The sequence below is a fragment of the Marmota monax genome, unplaced genomic scaffold (genome assembly GCF_021218885.2).
Source record: "Marmota monax isolate L192 unplaced genomic scaffold, Marmota_monax_Labrador192_F-V1.1 WCK01_AAM20220418_F8-fsc00018, whole genome shotgun sequence".
Classification (NCBI taxonomy): domain Eukaryota; kingdom Metazoa; phylum Chordata; class Mammalia; order Rodentia; family Sciuridae; genus Marmota; species Marmota monax.
This window is the reverse complement of record NW_026692201.1, coordinates 11,120,182-11,144,579: the sequence shown is the minus strand read 5'-3', so window position 1 is coordinate 11,144,579 and position 24,398 is coordinate 11,120,182. Positions and strand designations below refer to the sequence as shown.

The 24,398-nt window shown below is 35.8% G+C and overlaps 1 protein-coding gene across 4 annotated transcripts in view; it reads right to left on the bottom strand.

The window, feature by feature from the left end:
- Nucleotides 1-24,398, bottom strand: part of Vcan (versican) — a 102,415-nt gene that overhangs the window by 7,538 nt on the left and 70,479 nt on the right. For all 4 annotated transcript variants that reach the window (XM_058574466.1, XM_046428184.2, XM_046428178.2 and 1 more), the window contains 4 exons: nucleotides 22,374-22,487; nucleotides 20,810-20,923; nucleotides 15,467-15,625; nucleotides 14,201-14,283 (listed from right to left, as the gene is read on the bottom strand). In XM_058574466.1, coding sequence (XP_058430449.1) covers nucleotides 14,201-14,283; nucleotides 15,467-15,625; nucleotides 20,810-20,923; nucleotides 22,374-22,487 — 470 coding nt within the window. The remainder of the gene's footprint in view (nucleotides 1-14,200; nucleotides 14,284-15,466; nucleotides 15,626-20,809; nucleotides 20,924-22,373; nucleotides 22,488-24,398) is intronic.

The window sequence follows — 24,398 nt, the reverse complement described above, 5'->3', positions numbered from 1 at the left end:
GATATCCTAGATTTCTAAGTACATAATCTGCTGTCAATTTAAGAAATTGTATTGTATTATTATCATTGAACTCCTACTGGTACCTAACAGCATCATGGTTATTTTTATGTCCTTTAAAATGCATAAAACGTCAGACCCATTTTACTTTTTATTTTCCAAAGTACTTTATTTGGCTATTTTCTGTGTTTTCCCTACCAAATATTTCCTTATTATCTTTAGTACTTAGGACATTAGAATCCTCCCCCCAAAGCATTTTTTTATCTAGCTATAAACTCAAATGTAATTACTATACTACAAAAAGACTATAATTTTTCTTCTCAGAAAAGAAGTGGTTTTAAAACTTTTGCATATGATAAACACCTAGATTTTCCATAAAATAATTTGTGAAAAGACAAAAATTTGAAAACCTCTACATCTCTTTCGATCACTTTGCTTAGCTTTAAAGACCTCCTTAATCAAGCCAAAATTAAGATAGGAGACTGGAGATTCCAGCCATGAGAAGAAAAAGAGAGAGAGAGAGAGAGAGAGAGAGAGAGAGAGAGTCTTTGAAGAGTAATAAAATTGCAGAGAATGAAGGGAAGCTTAATGAAGTTGCTTTTTTGCCAAAACACAGATGGAGGGCGTTTTTATTTCTCTGGGGAAAACCTAATCCTGAAAGAGATTAATTTAAATCCTAGTCTAGTAATATGAATGGTACCATGGAGTTCTCCCCCAGATGGCCCTGGGAAGGATGCTCTCAGCAAAGCACTCTGACTGGCAGGTTTCCCTGCAACCAGGAACTGACCTTGGCTCTGAACTGGGTTTCTAATTATTTCTATATTTTTCTTTGCTTACTTCCTTTCCCTTGTCATCCCTCACACTCTACATACCAAGCCTCTTTTTTTTTTTTTAATTTGAAACTTCACTTTCATAGATAAGCAAATAAACAGAGGTATAAATGTCATGTTCTGCTTGTTGCTTGTTGTTTTTAACAGATGAATTAAAGCAGGATAGATTTTTTTAAAAAACCAAAAGAGTAAGAATTCATTAAATGAATTAAAACATATATTTAATACTTTCCATGATCAAAAATTCCAGAGTTTTCCAAATATTTAATTTGAATTTCACAGCCCAATAGTTTCTAACTTACTTTCTAATTTGACCTCTTAAACGAAACCAGTAAATGTCTTCAAAGGTGGAAAACTTCCAACCTCCTATTTTCAAAGGTGGAATTTTCCAACCACCCAATATTATGTGTAAAACATTCTTTGAACCCACCCACATTGCCCATCTCCCTTTTCTTCTTCCTAACCTTTACTATTTATTGAATTTCCTCTAGTAAAATGTATGATCACTGTGGAAAGGATTTGGTTTCTTTTGTTTACTACTGTATCCTCAGTGCCACAGGAACTACATCAGGCACTAATTGATGATATTTAATAAGCAGCTTGATATTTAGAAATAACAAACCATAAAGGACATTACTTACACCTACTCTAATCAAAGATATTGCTTGCTGCTAGCAAATTACAGGTGAGAAAAAGCAGCATAGGTTAAGCCTTTCTGCAAAATAGTTGGTGACATGTATCAACAGACTTAAAATCTTCCTGTCCTTGGACCTTGTAATTCTACTTCTAAGATTTTATCTAAAAAATAATCAGAGGCATGAAGAACAACAAATTATGCTATAGCCAGATAAAAAGAATACTATATAGCCATTAAATATTTTGTATTTAAAGAAAATTTAAGGAAATAAGAAAGAGTAAAAGTAGTATTAAATTAAGATATGTAATGATACAGATTTTACATACTCTCAGACCTCTCCCACCCACCCCCCCGCTCTTTCTCTCCGTGTGTGTGTATGTGTGTAAGACTAAAGGGAAATACATTAAAATCTTAGAAAGCTGTATCCTAATGAGACTGTAAGAAAATATTTTATTCAATGAATTTTTACAAATTTTCTAAGTTCTTTCAGAGTGAGCATAAATTATTTTATATCAGTAAAAAGTGGTCATTATAAAATGTTCTATGCATTTTTCAGAAAACACTCAGATTTTCTAGCTAAATTTTTGCATCCCTCCTCAACAAATAACATTTTAAGTCAGAAAAATTACTCGAGTGCCATGTATTTTCAACTGGCATTCCCTCCTGATCTGAACAATATCAGTCTCATTTTCCACAGGGAAGTGAAATTCAAATTCTATGCTACTTAAGTGATTCTTGGGGTTTAAGTTGCCCAGACCTCTGGTAAAAAATTTAATTGTCTTTGGTGAGAATTACATTTGGCTTGTAGTAATGATTTAAAACGTGTGTTCCTGTTGTTGCTTGGCAGAGCTGTGGCTTAATGGTGCAGGACCAAATTTTAGCTGTATGGTTTTTATAAGAATGTCTGACACCCACAGGCATGTCACAGTATTACCTCATATCTGAGCGCTCCATTGTGCACATTTATTTTGGCTAGGATGCTTTGATTTTGCTCCATATTATTGCCAAACTGACTTAGCAAAGGAAACGCTAGTTTTCTGAACAACTTTCTTTGTTTCCTCCTTAATTCTTTTATAGCCTTATTTAACGTTACTTACAGGGAGAAAGATTATAAAAAATAAATAAATAAATATGACTTCAGGTTCCAAAACATATTTCCTTTCTTTCAGTTCAATATTAGGAAGAAATCCCTCCTCAGGAAATCAATTCTGAGTGGAATATAACAGGTCCTCTTTTCATATACAGTGCCTCTTTCTTACATATGGATATAGATTTTTGGCAGAGAGAAACTTACCACCTCCCACCTGGATTTTTTTTCTCTCTCCTCATATAGAATTATGAGCAAACAACTTGGGCAATCTTTTCTTAACTGACCCACTTCTGGACTGGTTGGGCGCAATAGGAATTATTCTAAAAAGTCAGCATGGGTTGAGGAAATTCATTTTAACACCTTTGATATAAACAAATGCCAGTCATGCCTCAGCCTCTCAGTGCCTCAGGTACTCATGTTTCCCACTCAAAACCCTTACCTCTTGTTACCTCCCCATGGATAAGAATTAGACCACAAGAATTAGATTGCCAGGAAAAGAACCCTAAAATTGCATTGTACTTTCATTCTCTTCTGCTGGCAGAGAAAATCATGACATAAAATTCAAAGGGTCAACATGGAGGAAAGCCAGCTCACATGTAAACTTTTCTTGCATTTTATTATAAGATAATTATTTCATATCTATTATGAAATAATATTATTATTAAATTGCTTTATTTTTTAAGTTCTAATTAAATAACGAGCTCTCCATGACTGTAAAAAAGAAATATACCAAAAAAAAAAAAGAAAACCATTTCAATTAAATTGGATTCAGTCACTTTTCAGTTATTGTTTTCTCTTTCTCCCCCAAATTGGATTCAAGTAAATCAGCTGCCAAAATAATAAAATGATTCAAAAAACCCTGGGCACAATCCAACAGTTAGTAAGTATGGTTCTTGGTTCTCTCACAAGAAAACTGTCTCCACCAACCAGAGTGTGCATTGAAAACCAATTCTAACATTGAAAGGAAAAAAAAAACCTCACAGCAAGACTGAAGTTCTTCATCACTCTACCAAAATATAAATGCTGATTATTTCACTCCAAATAACCTTCCTTGTAAAAAAATTTACTCCTCTCTCACATTAACATAAAGGGGAAGATTCGTCCTGAAGGAAGGTCTTTGGCAGCAGGCACAACTTCCCAGGCAACATCCCTCACCTGGGAGTGACTTCACACCTTTGTGAATGCACTGGTTTTCTCACTACAGTAGGAGGAGAGCTACTCTCCTTTCCAGTCTCCTCAATTTTCCCATTTGATTCAGTCATCATACTGGGGGCAGGAGGTGAGGGGTAGTGTTGCCTGTGGAGAAGTCTCTGCTTTTGAAAGCTATCAATAATCTTCTAAATTTAGACAGGGTCACAGCAGTACAAGGTGAGTCTCTGGTTGGTTATATAGTGTGGACGAGGTCCTAAAGGTCATTCCGAGATACCAGGTGATTTTCTCTCTCTTAAAGACACACTACATGGACATGATCAATGGCTGTAAAATTTCAGCAGATAACTAGCATTACATTATGAGCAAAACAAACTGATAAGATGGGATATAACTAATTCACCTTTTCCGTATGCAGTGATAGGGAACTGACTTTCTGCTACAGTTGGTATAGCATGTGTTCAGAATATACACAAGATTTAGAATTAAACCAGGAGCTCCCCACCTACTTTCTTTTTAAAAAAGGAGTTTCCTCAGGTTCAGTTTTGATAATTGCTTGAAAGAAAACAAGGTCATCTAGTATTAATTACGGCTGAAACAGCACACCTCAGCTAGTCTTTAGGTGATAGATACAGAAGTATCTAACTGTGAAGAAATATGTGAATTGTTGGGTAGAAAAGATGAAGGGCTGGTGCAAGAAAGGTTCTTGCAGCATAGAATGGCTCAATTTTGCATACTCCAAAACAATGTTTGTTTTTTTACACACCAAGAGTTTTAAAGAATTTTTTTTTAAAGGAAAACCTTGAGGGCACAAGGTCCAAGAATTTCTAGAACATTAGAGAATCTTGCTTTTAAATCCCTTTTTATCAATATCTTAAGACTAAGAAGTTCTAAAAGCAACTGTTTTTATCAAAACTTAAGCAATAATGAATGCTTCTTCAAAATACTCAACCCATTTCACATTTTTTCATTGAGTTAATTTAACTTAGCTAAATAACTGCAAAGAAAATCAATAATCACTGCTTTTCCTAAAGAATCATATACTCTGTTTAGAATCTCTTGGTGTCATTTCTCTGCTCATTCCTAAATGGCACAATATAAATAAAAAGAAAACAGAATTGTTGTAGACATCTAAAGTTAAATTTCATCTCCTTGTGAGTCATAAGTTTGTGATTCACATCTCCCTCTCAGGAACACATGTGAGCATGAACACACACATGCACACATCTCATATATACACTGCCAGTATTCTTGGCATTAGGGAAAGGCGTGGCTAAGCCACGTATTCACACAGACTTGTGTAGCAGATAAATTCCTGGCAAAAAATAGTAGAGAAAAACCAAAATGGTCAGGAGAGTAGATAGGAACCGACCCCAAAGCTGAGCTGCCCATTATGTAAACTTGAGAGCTGATTCAAAAATCCTAAATACTAGCCAGCCACTGATTACAGTTCAAATTTGTGCTTCCTCATGTATAAATGGAACTTCAAGTCTTGAATCTGTAACTACCAAGGACCTACCATATCTATATTTTTTCAACTTCAATGCAGTCATCTTCTACTGTTTCAAATTTACTATAATTTAGGTTATCTTGAATGGACAATTAAAGACTATGTTTTGGAAAAATTATGATTTTGCTAAACATGAACAATCACAGATATGCTGTTGATAAAAACTGTTATTGACACTTGTCCCAGGAGTCCCTTCTATGACACAATACATGTCATGATTTCTAGGAGAATTTACTAAACTTCAAACTATAATTTGGAATTTTTTTTCTGTGAACAATCCACTTACTTCTCTTTGCCTACCCTCTAAACACAGCTAATTCAATTTATAATAAGAATTTCATGGAAAACCACAAACATCTTCTAGATTCACCTGCCAAGGAAACTAGCCAAGGAAAACCTTCTGCAGGGTTCTATTACCTGAATAAAGTGAAGGTTCAGGAAACACAAGCCCTGCTCTTTGCCTTATTTGCTAGAATTGTGCTAAACATGTGACTACACATATTAACTTCACACTGGAATTGAAAAAAAAACTCCCCTTGTTCCACATTTCACTTTTATGTTTACAATATCATGAACTCAATACTAGAAATTTCAAACTACTTAAATTGACAGGAACTTAGTCTGCAGAAAATACTATTCCTTCACAGATCTGGGTGGAGCTCCAGGAATGTCAAGTTTTGCAACACAAAATATACTAATACCACTAGAGGGCGATATATCTCCACCGTTACAAAACTATGGCACCAAATCCTCTAACAAAATGGAACTTAGAAATCCCCAAACAACCATCATTATTAAGTCCATGTGGCAAAAAAGATCAAAGGATTATCTGTGGTGTGTCCTCCCATTTTTATGAGTGAAAGCATTTGCTGGAAGATAAACCTCATCTAAATGGGGTTTTCCAATATGACTACATTCTAATTCATTACTGGCCACTGTAATTATAATCTGAAATTCTAACTAAAGCACTCATCTATGTCAGTTCATTCTTTTCTCTTTTATGTTTAATATAATTTGTATGTTTAATATAATTTGATGGTTTACATCAATGTTGAAGTTTCACCAGGAGCCAAGTCAAGGCTAGAACATCCACCTTAGAACAAGGCAGATCATAAATATCTATGTACACAGTCAAAAGGTCTCCTAGATAAGATTTTAGGGGAAAACTTATCTAGATTAGCTCTGAAAACATGATACCTGTACTAAAAGCTGACTTCTATGTGTGATCTCTCTCTCTCTCTCTCTCTCTCTCTCTCTCTCTCTCTCTCTCTCTTTTTTAACCTGGGACCCATAGTGGTATTGCTATATTCTCAGAACTACAGCTTAAATCCAAATACAACTAATGCCAAGAGTGAGTAGATAACCATTATAGAATAAAAGCTAATTCCAAGTGGAAAATATTTTCCCAAGAGGAGAGGTCTCCATTTGAAACACACATTAAGAAATTAGCTTTTCACTAAATAACAAACTTAGAATAACTACTCTGAGTTATCCCTAGCCTTTCAGATCATAGTTCAAATGGTCATCTGAAAAAAAGGTGATGAGGACCACTTATTACAGACATTAAAACATTTGGTAACTTTAAAATGACGCGGTTTTTTTTTGTTTTTTTTTTTTCTTGATGACTCTGGTGCACAATGGGCATTTGTTTGCAGTCCCTGGTGTGTTTTTAACTTTGCTTTATTTAACTTGTTCAGGGCAAATGACTTCCCTACAAGGTAGATGTCTTCCTCTGATCCCTGCGCTCTGGTCTGGGTCCTTATTTATTTATGTTTTAAGTGAGATTATGGTTTTTCTGTTGTCTTTTAGTTGAACGGGGTAGTTCTCTGACCCACAGCTGAAAATAAAAGAGCAGCTTTGTTTTAAAGGAGAAAGGGACATTTGTTTTGATATCACCACCCTATGCCTGCATCCTGGAGTTGGATCCTACCAACATGAATATGCTGAAAGGAAGAAAAACTAACTCAGGGTCTCCTGATAGTTGTTAAAGTGGCAATATGCCCATTATTTTCCAAGCTGGCAAATCCTCTGTGCAGGAGAGACAAACTGGCTGCTCCTGAGTACAACACTAATCTTGTGTAATAGCGTGAGCTCACTGCCTTACAAAGCAGTAATTATCAACAGCATTTTCAGAGGGATGTGAGTTACTCCCACTGTGAGACCACTGTGAAACAGGGGGCCCCAGGCAGAGCCCCATAGAGCAACTTGCATTTAATCCATGCAATGAATGATGCCAGTGGGTCCTTTCACCCAGCTGTTTGCACAGGTCTTCAGTCATGAAATGCTAGGGATCCAAATGTGAAGAGAGAGGAGAGTGCCAAAACTCATTCAACTATTTCTTGGGGGCATGTGGGGGGGGGTGCTTTTCCCATGGTTATGCATTTCCTTAAACTAAGTAGCAATTAAATTTAAACATCTGCGTGTGATTCTAAAGTTTCATAAAACCCTGTTGGTAAAACATCTCTGAGAGGGAACTGCACTGTTGATAAGTTTCCTTCTTTTTTTCTTTTTCTTTTTTTCAGAATAATCTTGTCAAGTGTGAAATGATTTTCCAGTGTAGGCAATTCTTGTTTTTCCAGCTGTTCAACCTATCACTAGGTATCTGAACTCCGTGGAGAGGGGTTTTGTGTTCTAGAACTACCCTATGACTCTGTAATTCTCATGCAGATTCAGAAGAACCAGTTCTTGATTTCAAATCAAATTAAACTGTAGCACAAGTAAGATTTTTCATTATGAACTCAGTGGTCTTGGGTTGGAAGGAATCTGGGAAGTCTTCCACTCATTAGAAATATGTTAAAGAATGAGGAAAGAGCATATGTTTTTCTTGGCTGTTAGGTTAATACAATGAAGCCTGTGACATTTAACATAATTAAATTAACATTGATAATGCAGTGTGACTTGTTCACAAAGAAGTGGCATTTGGCTTGGAGCTAAAACCACACCACAGCTGACACATCTGCAAATATTTTATGGAAAGTCTCCTGAGATTTTCAGGTAGAAAATGGAAAACTTAAGGGTTTGGGCTGGGGGTAGAATTTTTAAAATATATTTTTATTTTTTAAATGATCCACAATAATTATATGGGTTCATAGAGTATGGTGTAACATTTCAATACATGTATGCAGCGTGTGATAGTCACATCAGAGTAATTAGTATATCCATCGCTTCAAACATTTATCTTTTCTCTGTATTGAAAACATTTACTCTCAACAAGTCATTTTAAATATTTTTTAAAAAGACGAAAAAAAAACCTGAAGTTTTTAATAAGAGTCTTTTGTTTTACATTATTTTCTGCCAAACTATGTGCAGTCCTTTCAAACAAGCAGAAACCTGCAAACAAGCTTAGAAAGCACCGGAATGAGTTAATACTCCCGAATCTCTTTTCAGTGTCCAAGACATCTGGGAGAGGAAGGAGGATAGGAACTTTTGTGTTTATAGAAGGGTAATAATGATACATTCCTGCAGAAGAGGAATAATGGTTTATGGCCTATGACTTTTTACTTCTTTGCTCTGCCCCTTGTTAAGAGTCTCTTTCTGGCTTATGGGCTATTCTTTATTGTTTCTATTTTTTTTTTCCAAAGCTGTGATGTCTCACAATGGTTTGCTTAATAGAATGATGAGTTGTCTCATGAAAGAGGAAAAGAAGTCTCTGGATTTAAAGTCAGATCCAGACCTATCTGACAATTCCTGTGCCTCAACTCTAATCACCTAGGAGAGAGGGCAAGTCATATCACACTCCAGCAATACCAGCTTGCCAGGGTGTACTATGCCAATCAAAATGAAAAAAGAAAGTTCGGTTATCTTCAGAAATATTTTTATGTAGAATTTTTAAGTACAAAAGAAAAAAATTGTACAATAAGTTTTTCTATTCATCAGTCTTTTGTGGCCATTCATCGTAACTACCATGGTGCACCTTGAGTTGGCTACTGCTAGAAAACAAGACATTTATGGATCTGTGAGTCCGTGAATTGTTCTAGAAATTCCTGACTAAATTCAGACAAATACAGAAGGGAGGAAGTCTCTGTTCTCTCCCAACAGAAGACTGGAGAGTGATTAGAGGAGGACAGAACACTTCCTCTCAGAAAGTGAAGCTAATGGCTTAAGAGGGGTCGACACTGAGCACTAACAAAATAGAAATGACTGAAGTAAAAAATGCAAAGATGTAGAAAGTGTGTGTGTGTGTGTGTGTGTGTGCATGCTTAATATTTAAGAATAAAATTAGGGGACAGCCATGGACACAACTGTCATCATTTCCAATAGAAACATTTGTTTCCTTTGGGATTAATACCTGTTGCAAGATATTATGTTCACCTATAAACTTCTGTTATTGAGAAACACATATTTTTTTTCTTTTTGCCATTTTTGAGAATCTATTAGGTTTTACTTACTTGTGCAACTGTAAGTAGAGTTTATAATTTAGATAAACAAGAATTGTCACAAAGAGATTCATCTGCAAGACTTAATGTGATTATTTCAAGATTCAAAAGATACAGTGAGCAATGAATGCCTTTTGATTATCATGTGTTCACTCAGAAATATTTATGAAGTATCTATTCTATGCAAATTGTCTACTATTTTCTGGAAAAAATAGAGATGGAAGTTAACCCCTGCTTCAGAAGGGTCAGTGTCAGGGAGTTAATCCCATGGAGCTCTGTGCTACAATGGGAATAGAATGAAAGGGCCATGGAGCCCAGAGGAGGAGCTCTGGTCATGCCCAGGTAGGAAGGCCTCTGGGAGGAAGGAGACGCTTGGCTGCACAGGGCTTCTGTATGTTCTGAAATGAAATCAGAACAGGAGGTAAGAACAGGCTCAGCACCAGGGTAGTATGTGTAAAGCCCCACAAGAGAGGTCATGACTTACTCCAGAAACTGATGGTTTCTGCTATAGCTGAGAAACTGGCAAATAGAGTTGCTGGGTTCTGTCTGTCATGCTAATAATTAGAACTTTATACCAAAAGCAAAGGGAAGACAAAGAAGAATTATAAGGAGGGAGCAAGAAGAGTTCACAGCCAGGGGAGAGAAGTTCCCTGGCACCTGAAGGCAGAGCTGAGCGAAACACTTCAGATGAGTCATCCAGTTAAGAACTGGTCAAAGAAACAACTTCAAAGACAGCTAATAGTATAGATGCTAGATAAAGTTCTCCATCTTTAAGATGTGTTTAACTAGGACAGTTCAACTTAGCGTCTTTGAAAATAATGTGGGTGCCAATGAAAGAAATGCATAATGGGAGTTTTTTTTGTAAAGGTTTCTAATAAAGCACTGGGTTTGTTTCACTGTTAGGGATCAACAGTCAAGTTAAAGAATAACTGCTTAGGGGAAAGCCAAGTGACAAAGTGAAAACTGAAATGTGTTAAAGAGAAAGTAACTTAAACAAAAATCACAAGGTTCAAGCCTTTTGTGAAATTTATTGGGCAAATACCTCAAGTAAATAATGAAGGTGATTCCTAAAATATAACAAAAACAAAAATTTGGTATTTTATCAATAATATCAACATCCTATTATAGAAGCCAATAACATGGAATGAATCAATCAGAAAATCTGAAGAATAAAGAAAATTTAAATGATTTGGCCAAACAATATCACTAATTTAATATAAACATATGAATTGAATTAGTCTAGCTATCAAGCATAATCATATTAATTATGACATAATTATACCACAAGCTTATTGGAAGCAGAATATAATTATTTTAATAAAAGAAATCATTGAAATCGATATCTAATATAAAGTTGTTTGTTTTCCCTGAATCATATGACGGCATACCAAAAGATAGTGAAAGGTAAATACCAAAGTCTCTTTTCGTCTTAGAACTGTTTTACCTCCCAACAGGAATGAGGTCTAATAAATCTTTCAAACAAAAAAATGGAGAGAGAGAGAGGAGAGGATACAGAAGAGGGGAAGACTCTTTCTAAAACATAAACAAAGTCCATAGATGTTGCATTCAGTCAAGTTAACACCATTTCAAAATGTAAGCAGATACTGCTCACCCCAGAGAAGACCTGACGAGCTATTAGGGATATTTTCAAAAGCAAGAAACTTGGAGTAAACAGCGAAACAAAGGAGAACTATTTTAATCAAAGGCCAGCACACATATGGAACCTGTTAAGGGGATGGTGATTGTAGAAAGAAATACAAACGGGTTTAAGAGACACCTAGGCTTCTCAGAAAGGAAGGGGGACAGAGGAAAGGGTGGATTCAAAAAGCAGGAAAGTGGGCCCAAGATCAGTCAAATGGGAGGGAGAGAGGCTGCTAGACAGATGGTCTTTTCTGTTCCCAAATGTTCAAAGTTAAGGGACACTCCTTAGCACACTTTTATTTTACACAGAGTGAATTAAGAAGAAACCAAAGGTCTGAGTTTTTTTCTGGAAGTACTTGTGTCATTTCTTGAATAAACTTTGCTTGTTTATGATGTTTCCTGCCTTCTTCAAATTAAGGCTTTTCTTAGCATGCACTTAATCCTTGGTTCTCAGTTAAAGGGATGAATTAATTAAGAGCAAGGTTCTACATTATATTGTATGGTTATCTATGAGAGCATCATCTATGCTATCTTCCTTTGAAAATTCCCAAGGAAGATCAATATTTCTCTTTCTACAAGGTGCGATGCTTACTAATTTACCAAATTCAGAGCCAATCTAGGCCATGGAAATGGTAATTTATTTTTTCACAGTATTTGTGTGCATTGAAACCTAATGGGCACAGGTGAAAAAAAAATAGTTGAGTAACCTTGCAGTGGCATGTGGAATAATAACATGTTGAGTCACGCTCACTAGTATGGACCTGGCAGGAAAGATAACATCCCTTAGTTATTCTACAGACCCACATAGCTGTAGATAGTAGCCAATATTCCATCTCATTAAGTTCACAGTGCTATGGCATGAGGCCTTATCCTAGACACCATCTGAAATAAAAGGCAGGGAAAAGAACCACTTCTTTGAAGAGATGAACTGCTAATGGGGAGACCAAAGTAAACATCTAGGAATACAATCTATGCTAAGAATGAAAACATACAATCATTCTAAATAACTAATGGTAGATATTAAACAACCAGGACTTGGCTCAGTCAGGTCAGTGTGTAGTAAAGGATGGACTTTTCAAACACTCTAAATGACCAAATGCAGTTATTCTAGGCTCAAGCTGCAACATACAGGAACCCAGCCAGATCTGCAAGACACAAGTAAGTACCAAGCAGGACTGGCCACTTGAGCCTTGGACATTCCAGTTTCTGTAATAGAAATGGAGTTTCACAAGGATCTGCACTTTCCACTGGGCTATCTATCCACCAAATCCAGCTTATTCTACAAATATTCAATGAAGGAAAACTTGCTCAATGACAATGCTAAATAATATATATTAACAAAATTCCAAAAATAATTTTAATTATCTTTAAGGTATAGAAAAAGTCCTTCCCATTGTATGTTCACTTATAAAATTAAATTATAAAATTAAAATGATCTGTCTTCAATAAAAAATTAATATATCAGGACTCATGTAATACCAACCACTATTAATCTAAGTGACCATTATTATACCCCTTAAGTACAGAAAATTAAAACATAGAGATGCAACCAATACAGGTACACCTTCTAGCTAGGACAATTAGAGAAATGGAGACATGGATCCTGCGATGGTGGTTCCCATAACTTTCAGGGAACATGTTTTATAGACAAGCCAGTTTCCCTATTTTTTTTTTAACCAAAAAACTACTTATAAACTTGAGGGAGAAGTAGTATTGATTTAACATTCAGAGTGATGGCAGACAGAGAGCAAGCCAGGCTTTATGTTAGGTGACTCAAAACTACCAGCGAGAGGAGACTGTGGCTTTGGAGACAGGCCTGAGTGCACACACCAGCCTCACCACTTAATAGACTTGTGACTCAGGGCATATAGCTCAACCTGACTGAAGTTTCCTTCCTTTACTTGCAAAACAGGTGACAGAATTGAGCTCAGTGCACATCTAGATACAAACAGTACATAAGAGTACAGAAAAGCTCCCTGAACAGAGTAAAACTTCCAAACACAGATGTTACTCTGGCATTTGTAGTAGAATTGCCAAACTCACGAAATCCAGAAGAGTGGAAGGTATGAATAAAATTTAAATACCTAAGCAATTCATACACAAAGAGAACTTAGTTATTTTAAATTTTTACTCTTTTATCGAATATAGAATTTGATTTACATTTACATCTAAGCTAGTGGATCCTATTATCTGAATTTTAAGTCAACATGGAACATGTAGAAAATACAGCTACTGGAAGTTTTGCTAAACTAAATCTTGTCTGAGGCCTAGATGCTACTTTTTAATTATTCTCCCCTGGTGACTCTAGTGAACAGCGAGCACTGAGTATCACCAGGTACCAATCACATCCAAACTGTTTCAAGAGAATTAGGCCCATATTGACCAGGAGTGATTCAACACAGCTTCATGTGCTCTGATTTAAAAACCTACTGCAGTTTACTCAAAGTTGTGGCCAGCATTTCCAAGCCACTTTTTTCTTTAAGCAGTAGAAAAAAAAAATCAATATAAGATTAGCAGTGTTTGAATGGAAGGGTATTCACAATGTCATAAATCAACAATTTTCTTAAAGTTAAAGGAATCTATTTACCTGGATAAAAATGAGCCATGTTTTAAAGCAAATTTCCTTTGCAATTATGTAAGAGTAAATGGTATTTTAATAGGTCTTTTTTCTTTTCCTTTTTGAAGCTAAAAAAGATAGCCATCTGAAACACAAACTCATGGTGATTATCTAGTTTTCCCTTCAATGGAAATTTGTTATAATCCTCTTTGAAAGAAAGCCATAGTCATCAGAGGCAATGCTGATGGATGTTGGATCAATTAGTTTGAAACATTTTTGTAATTCTGCCCTGTCTCTGAGTGACCTTGAGTCATTCACTGAACATGTCTCTAATCTAATGCATCCTCTGTCACATGCAACCAGCACACAGCACCAAGCTTTCTAGAATTGTGTCCTTCTCATTAGCATCTTACCAGTGCGCTGCCATCAGTCCAACGGAAGTCATGTTCAAACATCTTGTCGTTGAGGCCTATCCACTGATAATCATGGCCCACACCTAAGGCATGGGAAACAACACATTCTCACTACCTTTCCCATAAATGGACAAAAATATAGCAAAGAAAATTATTTTCATACTGAATCATGCATCTTCTTGCTGTAATTTTATTTAGTTGTGCATAGAAAAAAAAAGCTAATTTGCAAACACTGTGAGACATTAAAATATCAGACACAGACAATAACTTCCCTAGCCATTTACTATAATTAAATACTTTTTTCCATTCTTACTCATGATTGAAATTTTCCACTTATTTTTGTTAATTTAGGTAATTGGCAAAAATTCAGTGGCCCAATAAAATATAGCAGATCTTATTCATTCTACCCTCACTTTGGAAGCCACATGTTTCTTCTCAAAGCATTTTTAACAGTTAAGATATTTCTCAAAAATTATCCTCAAAATATTTTCTTTTACCATGAGATGAGTCACTAATTCAATGAAGTTAAATGGACCTCTATCCAGACTACAAATTAATAATCAAACTTCAAAAAGATTGCAGACATCATGGGAACATGTTCAACAGGGCACTGAACAGTGCTTCATGAGAAAAAAATAGTTCTATATATTTGCTACATAAAATCTAGTTGCCCTCTTCTGATATAGTTTAAGAAGCTATTAAACAGCTCTGGTATTCGGTTTCACTAGCTTTCAATCTTCACCTATTCATGTTCTTAATATGTAGCTCACTTTCTATGGTCTAAAATAATTAGAAACTTGGATGAGAACCAAATGCACAAAGGGTAAGATTAGGCTGTTATTCATAATTCAATCTTAACTAATAAGACAAAAACAACTGAAAGCAACTTTAACTTTAGGCAATACATACAAATATTCAAAATAGAGACTATGAAAATAACTAAGGTGAGAAGTATATTGAATTGCAAGAAACAGCCATTTCTATAAATCAAAAAAAAAATCATATAATAATTGCTTGTGATTCTACCTACAGCCTGTTTCACCTATTAACTGCTGGCAGGCCATGTAATGACTTCCTTACAGGATAGCTGAATATTTCCCAAACTGGAAGAGTCATATAAGTGCGATTAGGCAGTTCACAGCGGAGGAATTTAATAAACTGAATCAAGACTGAAGAAGGTACATCTTTTCAGCTGGATATGGAGAAAACTAAGAAAATGGTGAGAAGAGTGAAATTTCAGAAAACTCATGTTTATCTGGTACATACGATTCACAAACATTTGTTCCTCATGAGACAGGATGCTGGTGAGATGGGCGCCCTGCAGACGGCACTCCCTTTCAGCCGCATCCCACGTGCGTCGGTGGGCGAAGTACTTGTAGCACTGCCCTTGGAATTTATGCCAGCCATAGTCACACGTCTCAGTGTCTGAAGAGAAACAAGGCAGGAGCTTATTAAACTCACCTACGTCATGCAAACTTGGCTGCCCAGTACAAGTGTTGATAGGATACCCAAGCCAATATCTATGCAATGTCCCTGAAGTAACTGATTCATAGAAGTTGGTCACGATGACAAAGAAATCATTATAAAGTAAGCCCAACTGATCCTAGCAAAGTGGGTGGTTTTACATCTTTGGACTAAAAAGGCAGTATCTAACTGCAACTTCCTTGATTAGAGCCAGTTTCAACAGAGGAGAAAACTGGAAGAGCAGCCAGCCAAAACCTCCTAGGCTGCAAGTGTCTGCTGACTTACTCGGGAAGCAGTGGAGACAATTCCTTACCCATAGGACTTTCCTAAGAGAATCATTCAAGTGATAAGCATTTTGGGTAACAAGATTATGCACGCTCTATTTGGATAACAACTTCCAAGGCTCTGGGAATAGTCTTTCCCACTACCCAAAGAGGTATCTTGGGGGCCAAAGGACTCTTGTCATATGGAATTTGCAAAAAGAAATATCAATCACGTTTAGGCAGCTTTGGGGATATAGCCTGAATGTCTGCGCTCTTTCGCCAAAGAGCGGGAAACCAGGGAACTCCCAGAGCAAATGCATCAGACTTTTATTAGAAATGAAATACCTGAGTTCTTTAACTTAGTACTTAGTACTGCCTTCCCACCATGTCACACATGTGTGCACCCATGTGTGTTCTCTCTTTTTCAAATAGCCTGCCGCAACTGATAATATGGTGTGATGAAAATATTTTTCAAACATATCTGAAGTTTACACCATGAGGAAGCTTCAGCTTTCCTCTCTATTTTGCCAATTTTGATGTATATTCTCAAAAGAGTAGGTTTGCTAGTAGAACTGTGCACTCATTTTCAATTTTCTCTCAAACTTACCCACCCAAAGGTGGGTCACATACTCTTCATACTAAATAAATATCAACAGAAACAATTTTGACTTTTACAAAATATATCTCACAAATATACTGAAGCAGTTACATGTAAAAGCTAACAAAATCTCCTGGGTTATTTTATAAGCATACCTTCTTCCCTAATTCTAATAATCCATGAAGGAAACAGAAGCCTACTAGATTAAATGAATGATGTTTCATATGGTGGAGTTGGGCCAAATAAAAACTCAAACCATCTTCCAATTCTCACTCAATTTACTCCTCTTCCCATGGTCATGGGGAAGTATCCTTTCTAAGAGTTTTAATTTTTTTTCCTGGCTTCATTGATTCAGACCATGTTCATGCAACAGATGTGGCTTATCTTGGAGGGCAGTCTTCATGTTAGTTTAGTCTATCAGGCCCGTTGTTTAGTTACAACTTGCTGACTAATTGTTTTGAATAATGTGTACTGGAAGTTTTGAGTTTATTAAAGTGTTGTTTTGAGATCACCAAATCTCACAGGAAAGACCTAAGGTCACAGTCAGATGGTTTGGTATAAAAGCAGTACTCAGCACCACACAATAAAGCAAATTTTGGTCACTTGGATTGTAGTTTTATTTTGGGGAAATTCATTTGGAACAATTCAGATATGAGGTGGGGAGGGGAGGAAGCAGATCTTCACACAGGGGCAGGGTTCTTTTATAGAGGAGGAGTGTTGAAAAACATTTTAGGATATTCTCACTACCAAAGTCATTACTGTGATATTGTAATAGCTTAGCTTTCCTGAACCCGGGAAGTTTTCACTTATTTTAAGACATACAGTTTAAAATTCTAGAGGGTCATCACTTCTCGAACAATACATGAGAAAAAGAAATCTCTGCACTCTTTCTTCTCTGTTAACCTGAGTGATTTCAGTTTTCTTTTTCTTTTTTTCTTTTTGTCTTTTACTATTAAAATAGATTGTCATTAAGCTTTTTTTCTCTTTTACAATAAAAAAAAATGATCCTAAAATCTAGATGCATGACCACGTCATTGTTACACAATGCTGCTATGGTTTGTTTCTCTAGGTTCATGTGCTGAAAGTTTGGTCTCCAGTGAGGCAGCATGAAGAGGTGGTAGAACATTTAGGAGATGAGGCCTGGAGGAAGGTAATTAGGTCCTGGGGGCTGCACCCTCCTGGTGGATTCACACTATCTCATAGAATGAGTTGAGTCCAGTAGGAGCAGATTAGTTTTCATTAGAGTGTGTTGTTATGAAAGAAACAAGCTTTGCCCCTCCAACATCTCTTTCTTCCTGTCTCACCATGTTATCTCTTCCTTCTACCTGAGGCCAGTTGCCTTTCTGCTTCTCCATCATGTTGTGATGTAGCAAGAAGCTCTCACTAGAAACTAAACAAATGGGGTCACTCTATCTTGGACATTCAGCTCCCCAAACTGGGAACTAAATACACAGGTGTTTCTTCCTTTTTTTTTTCCACATTTTTACTGGTGCATTATAGTTGTAATAATAATGAGATTTGTTATAACATCTTTTCTTTATAAAGTACCCAGTATTATCTGCTATAGCACCACAAAAACTAAGACAAATGCCCTTCCCAGTTAACAGGCAAATATATTCTTATGAGAAAACAATTCTAAAAAATAAGGAGATGAGTTTCTGTCAAAATCAAGGTGAGAGAATTAATCTCTACTGTCTAAACCATAGCTTTCTAATGAATGTGTGTGTGTGTGTGTATATATATATATATATATATATATATATATATATATATATACACACACACAATATATAACTTAACAGAATGGCTTTTTATATTTTTTAAAAGCCTAGTACCCACACAGACCAACTTAATTTTTATTATTCACGAATTCAACAAATATGTAATGAAGGACTGTACATCAAGAAGCATCTTCCAGAATTCTATTCTGACAGAAAATATAAGGATTAGTCTACCTGTTTTTCCACCTTTACCTGAGTAATGTGAATCACATTTCATTTACTAAAAGTCAACATTTTGGAATGATATATTTTTTAAAAAAATCATTTGGTTTCAAGAAAAGACATCTTATGTTTTAAAACCACTCTCACTTATAGGTTACAATTCCAGATTTGCAGTTGTGAAACTCCTGTTCCTGACCACAGAAGCTGAAACTATTACTCTTAATCTTCTCCCCTAAAAATATTTTTTATGCTATACAGGTAATGTTTTCAACACCTCTGATAAAGGGCTGTTAAGGAGTTACGAACACTCTGACCCTCCATCCTGGTAAACTGCATCATGGCTGGACTGGGGCAATCTGTGCATGCAGAGTTGTTTCTCTAACAGTCCCAGAGCACTTCTAGATTTTCTGTCTGTTATGATTCCACCAAAATATGTCCCCTATTTCAGAGTTACTGAGACTTAAGTTACTAACACAGAGAAAAGGTCAGCTGAAGAAATAATGACACAGTCATCGTGGAACTTTGGATGGAAAACTGTTTAGACAACAATGCTGCTGTTAATGAAGAAAACATTTGTTCTTAGGCAACCTGAAAAGAAGAGCAACAAGTCCTTCAATGTCCTGGCAATAAATCACAGGAGCACAGCTGCACTGGGTAAGCAGATGGGGGTAGATGTTTCTCAGCAAGTAGAGTGAATAAAAGTTAAACTTGATTGAAGATGAAATAGAATGTGCCTGAGAGTTAGGTGGTCCCAGAAATGAAGAAACAACTTAAAACTTTATTTTCTATTTCTTTATAAAATAGGGGGGGAGGAAACTGGCCCTCAAATCCCTCCTAAGAATCTATTGCCACTCAATCCATCAGCTACACAAATAAGATATTTATCTCTTAGAACTGCTTTAGAAGTATTGAGAAAAACTCAGGCTTTAAAGTTAACTTGGGTTTGTTTTGCCCATTCTATAAATTAGCTATATAATCTTGGGTACAACTCTTCCTCTCTCTGATCTTCAGTTTCTAACACACTTAATGCATAGAAATGTTGGATCAGTCAAAAGAAATAATGTACCTGGAAGCAATTAGTAAACTACAAAAGTATAAAACAAGTAGTAGCTTTTTTCTTTCTCTGCTGAAAGTTAATCACCGAAGTCAGGGACCTTTTTAAAAAAAAAACCTGCTATTGTTTTTCAGAGCTCCATCTCCAATGGCCAGGCCAGTGTATGGAGAAGAGTAGATACTCAATAAACACTTTTTGAACAAATCCATTTGTAAATTTCTCCTGTACTTGAAATTAGGGGAAGCCAGGATCATTTTAACACATTTGACCACTCCAAGTGTCTCACCCTTTTGTGCTTTTTTTTTTTACTTTAAAGAGAATCTAGCTTAGTCTAATTTCATGTTTAAAATTATGAAACGTACTCACCATATGCAATAAGAAAAGAAACCCCCCACTAAACTTAGCCATTGCCCAGCCCCTTGTAATAGTAATTCAGTACATGCAGCATTTTAAAAGCTTTGCTTTAATTATAGTGACGTCTGAATTAACATTGCAAAGCAGAATGTGTGGCCAGACCAATGTGTCTGAGTGTCTAATACTTTTTCATTTTGTCTGTTGGAATGGAAGTTTGGCACTGCACACTTTTATCAAAGCCAAACCACTGTATGACTTTAAGAAGAGGAAACCGACATTCCAAAGCTGAGTGTGCTGAGCGTGCAATCTGTTTCTGATTGATGGGCTAAGAAATGTTACCATTAACCACCTAAAATATACTCTTAGGTTGGCCATAAAATGGAAATTACAGGGATCATGAGATTTTAGGCCTTTATTTCATTCAGGAAAAAAAAAAGTAGACGCTTCTTTAGTAGGAAAATTTCCTGGTGAGCAGACTCACATCTTTTACATAGAATGTGCCAAGTTAAGGCCAATGTATTCTAACAACTTTATCAATGCATTCTCCAGATATGATTGACTATGAAAAATAAGTTCATGAGTCTCAAGTGCTTAGGAGAAAAATTAAGGCAACACTGAATCCAGCACTCCTTAGTACACAAGCCACATTTAAGGTCAATGTCTAGTTTGTCACTAGGAAGAATATATATAATGATACTCCTTTTGTGACTAGATGTCCTTGAATTCAGCTTAGTGAGTCTGTCTGCAACTGCATTCTATCAACAAATCAATCATAATGAAGTCAGCACTATGGCTGAGCTATTCACACTTCAGGAAACCTAACACACTTGGGTAACCTGTGAATTTGCTCCATGGGAAAAAACATGCAGTCAGGCCAAAATTTTGAAAAACATCAATTAACATTCATCTTACAAATGCTGTTATAGCTCTTACCTTGTTCACAAAGTGCACCAACGTAGCTTGGAAGACAGAGGCATCTAAATGTATTGAAACCGTCAACACATGTGGCTCCATTCCGACAGGGATTAGAGTGACATTCATCAAAATCTGAAATAAAATTTGAAAGCCCACAAAAATACTTTCAAAAAGGGTGAAATAAATCTGTTTAGTGTGAGATTGCCAGTTAGATAAAGGATAGCCAATTACATTTGAATTTCAAATTACATAAAAACATAATGTTTTAGCAAAAGTATGTCCCATGCAGTATTAAGGGCAAACTTGACTAAAAAACAAAAAAACAAAACAAAACTCCTTTTTAATCTGAAATTCAAACTTAACTGAACAACTTTATATTTTCTGAATTGGTTATCCTAAGAAAATTTCAAAGATAGGGTTATTGTCTTCATTGCTATTAGGTGAATCCCTTAAACCCTAAAATGGATTTTAAAAGACCCCTAAACTTCCCACCTCCAATCCTAGCTTATGCTCTGATTACTCCACATGTGAAATATGCAAAATACCTAGCTACCTCTGGACCCTTTCCTCCTAGATAGATGCTTCATTCTATAGACTCTCATCCTTTTTGTGCATAGTCAGGATAATTTTATTCTTTTGTTCTCACACTTTCCATGGATCCCAGTCACCCAAGGCAGCAATTCTCAAAGTATGGTCCCTGGATCAGCAGCATCAGCATTGCCTGAGAGTATTAGAAATGAATGTTCCAGGTCCTACTTCAGACCTCCTGAATTAGATGCTGTGAGATAGGGAAAGCAATTTGTGTTTTACCAAGCCCTCTGGGTGATTTTGATGCCTGATAGTGTTTCAAAGCCACTCAACTAGAATATGAATCAAAACTATTTGGTCTTTGAATTCAGGACATTCTCAGAGATCAGGATCTTCTAGACCCAGCCTGCTTGTTATTCTCTCCCCCCCCCAACACCCTTAATTGGCATACCTGAATACTTGCAGCCACTCAAATGGCTCTGTACTTTGTGGTCTGTATGGTCCATCTCTCCCTGAACCATCTTTCAAATCCTCCCCACCTTCAAAGATCTCTGGCAAATGCAACCTTACTACATAGACCTCTGTGATTACCCCAATGAAAACAATGACTGTATTCCCATAGCATTTTGCAGTCGCATTAAAAATTTAATTAAGAATTAAGGAAGTTATCCCCAAACCTAAATTATAAGTAGAGCTTTCTAAAAACATTTTTTATTAAATTGGTTATGTATTAAAATGCAAAAATAAAGGTTAAATGAAAATGTCAATATATATGCATCTTTACATTTATAAAGTCCATTTTTAAAATTCACAAAAAAGAATAACCGACCTCAGTAGGAGTTACTTAGTCTTAATTGTAGCAACAGAATTCAGTCAACCCCTGTCCCCATTCCCATATCCCAATTAATTACTCTGAGATTTTAATTTCATTTCATATAGAGTTCATCTACACATGGGTCTCCCTAAAATCTCTGATGGATTCAACAATACAAATTCTCCCACAATATAGCTTCTGGAAGAGAACTACAGTGCCTGGGCCAAGAAGAGGCCTTACCAAGTTCACACTGGTCTCCACTGTATCCTGGCACACAGGTGCATACATAAGCGGTTTCAGTAGGATAGCAGGTGCCTCCATTAAGGCATGGGTTTGTTTTGCACCGGTCAGTTCCTGCCATGTTCAGGAAAATAAGAAAAAAAACCCATTAGGCTCATATCTAAGGTTTCAACATATTATAGCATAAAATGCCACTTATTGCTACCATAATATAAGCTTTACCATAGCAGTTAAAAATACTACATAGAAAAATTAACATTAACTTTACTCTGGAGTGTTTCTTGGCATTATAACAAAATGTGGCAAATTGTATCTATTCATTTATAGGATTCAATTATTATTTTTCAACAGAGTTTTTATACTTTATCTGGCAACTAATATGGTCTACTGCAGATTTAGTTGGCATGATAATGGTAATTGATTTTAGTCAAAAATGATTACACATATGTGCACAGTGAATGGAACATGTATTCTTTTGAACGGGGTTAGTTCATGTGAAATGGCTGGATACATGGAACATGCATTCTTTTTAGCAGACTGCTTGTTACCATCATTTGAATTATTATTGCCTTTTACCACTTAATGCTCAGAAACTGTTTTTCTTCGAAAGTGTGCACTGAAGTCTCTTCTGCTACATTAATATGCTTTTTCCAAAAACACGTTCCAAATGTACTCCTTTAAACTATACTTGAAGAAAAGCAACACATGGATTAAACTCTACTGTACAAAAACAAACCCCAATACAAAAACCTCACCTAAAATGAAACCCACAATTTGTATTACAATTTTCTTGTTAAAATATATTGAAAACCAACCCTCCTAGGAGATCAATGGAAAGGCAAAGGACATAAATTTATGAGGACAAATAATTTAAAATATATTTTCAAAATGCAAAACTTTCACACCATTTGATTCTTATATTTTTGTGGTAACATTGCTTGGAGAGGCCTATTTTCATTAAGGTTTACATTGATTTTTTAAAATAGTCTTTCAGAACTGCTCAATTCTCTAAATGTTCAAAAATCCAAATGAGAGTTGAAAGTTTCACACAATAATTGAAATAAAATAGAATGTATATGGAATATTACTATGTTTTAGAGAATCAAAAGTCCTGAAACCCTAAAATAATTACACATGAAAAGATGTCCAACTTCTGATGAAACATTGGCTGTAAAAGAGTTATTCCCACACAAGAAAGTCAAACTCAAACTTTCTGAGTGTTAAGTAGACTCTAAAAAACCAGAATGACTTGATGGATACACATTCCTATTTGGAGTTCACATTAAAATTAGGCAAATTCAGATGCGCACGTCGACTTCTTCAAAAATTACCCTATTTTTTCCAAGACACTTTTTCCTAAAGTTCCAAAAACAAGCCTTCCTAGCAATTTGTGCTTTCTGCAGTTGAAAGGACACTGCCTTGATGACACTGCCTCAGCCAGTGACATATTTACACTTGTGCAGAATCAAATAAAACCTATGTGTAAGACTGAATTGAACTCACAAATTCAGAGGCCTACTTTTCCCACCATAACATGAAACACCATGCTGAGACCACGAGTCAAGGAGTTGGTGAGAAAGTTGGTCTTTCTGTGAACTTGAAGAAGTTTGCACTAGGAGAAAAGTTTGACTTTCAGGAATTTAATTTTTTCCTAAATAGTTCATATTAGCCTCTGAAAGTTGAATCTTCAACAGAAAGACCAAGCAATTCCATGTGAGCCACTGTTTACTGAATTAAACTGAAGTGACTAATTTGTTTTGCAATGAAGGCGCAAACTTCAATACTCAGTAACTTTTGTGGACTAGATAACTGATACACATTTCTCACTCATTTATCAAATTTAACTCTCCACATATTTATACAGTTATTGTCAATTATCTCTACACCATATTTTAACAACCAGATGTTTCGAATAAATTGCAAAAAAAAAATAAATGTTGGCCAGATTATTAAATTATCGGTTACAGATTAAATATACTGGGACAGCAAAAAATTCAGTGTCATCCATCTTTGATCAATTTTATT